Source organism: Zea mays, chromosome 5 (genome assembly GCF_902167145.1).
Source record: "Zea mays cultivar B73 chromosome 5, Zm-B73-REFERENCE-NAM-5.0, whole genome shotgun sequence".
In the NCBI taxonomy this organism is placed as follows: Eukaryota; Viridiplantae; Streptophyta; class Magnoliopsida; order Poales; family Poaceae; genus Zea; species Zea mays.
Genome location: NC_050100.1, coordinates 115,282,693 through 115,286,842, shown reverse-complemented (window position 1 = coordinate 115,286,842; position 4,150 = coordinate 115,282,693). Strand labels below are relative to the sequence as shown.

Sequence of the window (4,150 nt, the reverse complement as noted above, 5' to 3'; positions counted from 1 at the left end):
ATGTTATCTCTAGCTTAACCATGGCAAGTCTACATTACTTAAGAGCAAACCAAACATTTTTAGCGAGAAGGGTGAACTAAACAATCAAAAGCGCACTAGCAGAATTTTCGGACAGCAATACAGCAGTTGCTAGTTTTAATCATAACTCTTCAAATATTAATCCAAAAATAGCCAACTAAAACTTTCTGGAAAGCTTAAAAAGTGAACTACAACTTTGGTATTTTTACCTCCACAGGATTCAGCTGTTAGCAAGGTCAAAAAGTGCAATTACAGCAGCACTGTCCAGATTTGGACAGATTCTGACTTGCAACTTCAAAAATTCACAACTGAAGATTCAGGCATCCAAACAAGGTGATCCTAGACTTTCTGGAAAGGTAATAAAATTGTCTACATATCATTTATAAACATCATAAGGTGATTCAATATTTAACTAAGGATAAAATACACTAGAAGGCTTTGCTGTCCAGAATTGGACAGATTCAGTCTTCAGAGTTTAAACATCCTTAACTTAATCTTCAGATCACCAAAAATAGTGATCCAAGACTTTTTGGAAAGCTTAGAAAAAGCACTACATAACTTTTATAATCACCAAGAAGTGATTCCAGTTTTAATCAAATCAAACATTACAGTTTTCGAAATCTGTTCTGACAGAGGGCAGAACACAGCAAGCAGTTTGTAAAATTCATAACTCTTAAACTATTAGGCCTGTGGTTATGAAATTTTAACACAAGCAAGATAAGAAAAGCACCTACAACTTTCTTATAATGACCATGAACAGATTGTAACATTAACTTAAGCAAACAGTGCAGTTTCTGAAATCTGTATAGAATTTGGACAGATTCAGTTACTGAATTTGTAAAAAGCATAACTCCTAAACTGTCAGACATATGGCTGTCAAATTTTAACACCAGCAAGATAATAAAGTTCTCTACCACTTTTCTATAGCACATATGTACAGAAAACACCATTTAGTTCATCAAACATACAGCACAACTAAAACAGTGCGTGCAGCCCAAAACAGCAATCAATACATTTCAGCTTCTATACAATTCAATAATTGCCATGATCTAGAGATTTGAATTATTCTAACACTTTACCATTTGTTAGAGTTAAAACAATCAAATGAGGACCACCAAGTCAACTTGCAAATTTTATTCAAGTCATTTAGTGCACTAAAACTACTACAACCAATCAACGACACATTCTCCCCGATAATCACCCAACCATTTGCGGTTTCAATTAGACCCCACATGAGCACTACTACTTTTTACCCCTGCCCATAACCATACACATTTAGACCACAACAAGCCATTCGCTGTGATTACGAGCTTAACCAAGTTATCTAACCATTCGGTTAACTAGAGCAACGACATCGCCGCTAAATAACATACACGTCAACTTGCCTTTTATTGCCGCAATCCGAGACACAACATATACTACAACATTTTTATAAACCCACAGATTCACAAGTATATTCGCACACCGACCAAATCATACGAATCGTAAACTACTAGTCTCCAACTCACAATCACCATGCATTTACTTCCCAATCATGAACACATACATGTTTATCATACGAACAGAGCATTTCAATAATTATCCTAAAACAATTAACTCCATTACACAACTCATACCACCAACCTACTTGACTTGCTTGAAGTGTCTACTCGAATCCGTGAGCACAATCACACATTATATGCGAAGCATAATTTAACGAACACAAAATACGCATCGACTCGATTCGACTTATAAATATTGAGAAAGCAATGACTACTTTGGCATGTCACCACCTCTCTAATTAAGCAAACACAATTTCCTACATATATCGACCAAACATTCGTGTCGAGCACACCTTATGTTACCTTGTCTCGCATACAACCATGTTGTGGTATGCACTCGAGACACTACCGATTAACTTAACGCAATTACCACCACAATGCACTTCGATATACACGTTTGACATCACAGTGCTTCGACAGACCCCACACTCCTAATCTACTTGTCACATCCAAACACACCACGTGACCACTGCATTCTTATAACAAAATTTTAGCGCAATTATTTATGACAACACTTAGCGATTAGACGAGTGAAACACCAACTGACTATTCGTACATTCGCCTTTGAAACACTTAATCATATGTGACATAATTTATATTTTCAACCCACTCTAACCTACACAATGATGAATACATAAAATATATTTACATAGACTAACTCATTAGCCGACTGCGGAAACCACCACATGCTTTACGCTTTATTAGATTTACCACGACTAACACACTGCTTTATGACGAAGTATTTTAACAAACGATTAATACCATCCACGAACCATCCTCGTGACACCTAAATGAATCATCGCAACCACATATATTCAAACACCAATACACACCACATCGACCAAAACGTATTTAGACAAACTACAAATCGCACACATCAAACAACTTCTTGTTCTCCAACCGCAAAAGCGAACCTACTAATGCGCATAACCGAAACATTTTACACACATTCATTCAAAATAATTAATCGAGTCAATTGAGAGCGACATGCATCGGCTCACCATAAACAAACCCACACGGTGTTTGCAAGAATGACGGTGATTCCGATTTGTGCATCGCTCCAAACATCCGACGAGCGTTGACGTCTTGCCTTCTTCTCCACGCAAAACATGGGGTTCCTCGCCTCCACAAAATAAAACAAAACAGCACATATACACAATTTAATCACCGGAGAACAATGCCGATGTGGAATCAAACAAAGATCATCGTCGTCTCACCGGGGTGAACGACGTCGATGTTGGGGCTGCGCAGATCCGGCGAAGTGAGACGCGTAGACGGTCGAACTGCGCAGATCAACGACACGACATGGGCTGTCCCCAAACACCAACGCGACGGCGTGGGTCGGGACTACGCAGATCGAGCGAAGCACGCGATGCGGAGGGGATCTGAGGCTGCTGTTTTGGACCGACATCGCTGCGCAGAGAACTTGGATGCCATGGCTGCCGGCAGAACAGGGGTTCCTTGCTGTCGCACTAGGGGAAAAGGAGGTAGGGGGCGAGCAGCAGCAGGGGAGGGGATGGTGCTGTCCTTGGCTGGGAGAGTTTGCGCGCACTGCCCTGATGCCGGTCTGGAACAGAGAGGAAAAGAGGAGGGCGCCGTTGGGGAGAGGAGGAAGACAGCTTGGGGAAGATTGCAGGGGGGCGCTTGGTAGAGAGAGAGGAGCAGGGGCGAGCTCAAGGCACTCCTGGCCTGGGCGTTTCCTGGCTGGGCAGGGAAGAGCAGGGGGCGCCATGAATGGGGAGGAGCTGAGCTCGCAGGGAGGGCTGGCGGCCATGGAAGTCGCAGGGGCGCCATGGGAGGTGGAGCGCAGAGCTGCAGCTGGTCCTGCCTGAAGGGAGGCGAGCCGGAGGAGGGGTGCGCGCGTCCAGGTGAAGAAGGGGGCAACCACAGGGCACCAGGGAACAGGGAGCCGAGCGCCATGGGGGGAAGCTCGCCTGGGCGCCTGCCATGGAGGAGCTTCTGCGTGGCGTCCAAAACAGGGAAGGTGGAGCTCGCGCCCATGGGAGAAGAAGGGCAGGGGAGGGAGCATGCTTGGGCGCCGGCTTGAGGAAGAAGGGCTTGGGCGCCATGGAGAGGAAGGGAGCCGAGCTCCCTGCGCGCTGGGGAAGAAGGTGCTGCTGCGCGTGGGGGAAGAAGACAGGGAGGCTGTGGCGGCTGGAAATTGTTGAGGGGTGGGAGTGCAAAATAACCAAGTGCAAGGAGAGAGGGCTGCTATTTATAGGAATGAGGTAGGGTTAGGGTTTCCTTAGTGGGCCTATTGGGCCTAAATGGGCTTGGCTCAAAATACCCAATCGGGCCGCGCTAATTTATTTCCCGAATAAAAATGTTCCTGCGGATTTCATCTCTATAGAGAACAGAGCTAATCAGAGTTTCGACGAACGGACGATTGAGCGATTAATTTGGCCGAGAGTTTGACTTGAATTCGCTCGGAAATAATTCCCTACGTGTGATTCAAAAATAAACCGTCCTGAGATTTGATCGGCTTTGGATTTTTAGTCGGAGAAGGCGAACCGTGATATTTTAAAATTGTTGTCGATACGGGGTTTTGAATTCGGTTCGAACATGAGATATTTAGCCGAGTCGGATAAGAA

At 44.2% G+C, this 4,150-nt stretch overlaps 1 protein-coding gene across 1 annotated transcript; it reads right to left on the bottom strand.

Annotated features, from left to right (window-relative positions):
• Window positions 1-2,565: 2,565 nt before the first annotated feature.
• On the bottom strand, window positions 2,566-3,720 carry LOC109939523 (verprolin-like). The gene has a single exon (XM_020537711.1). The coding sequence runs from the start codon at window positions 3,558-3,560 to the stop codon at window positions 2,907-2,909; it is 654 nt and encodes a 217-aa protein (XP_020393300.1). The 5' UTR covers window positions 3,561-3,720; the 3' UTR covers window positions 2,566-2,906.
• Between the last annotated feature and the right edge of the window lie 430 nt (window positions 3,721-4,150).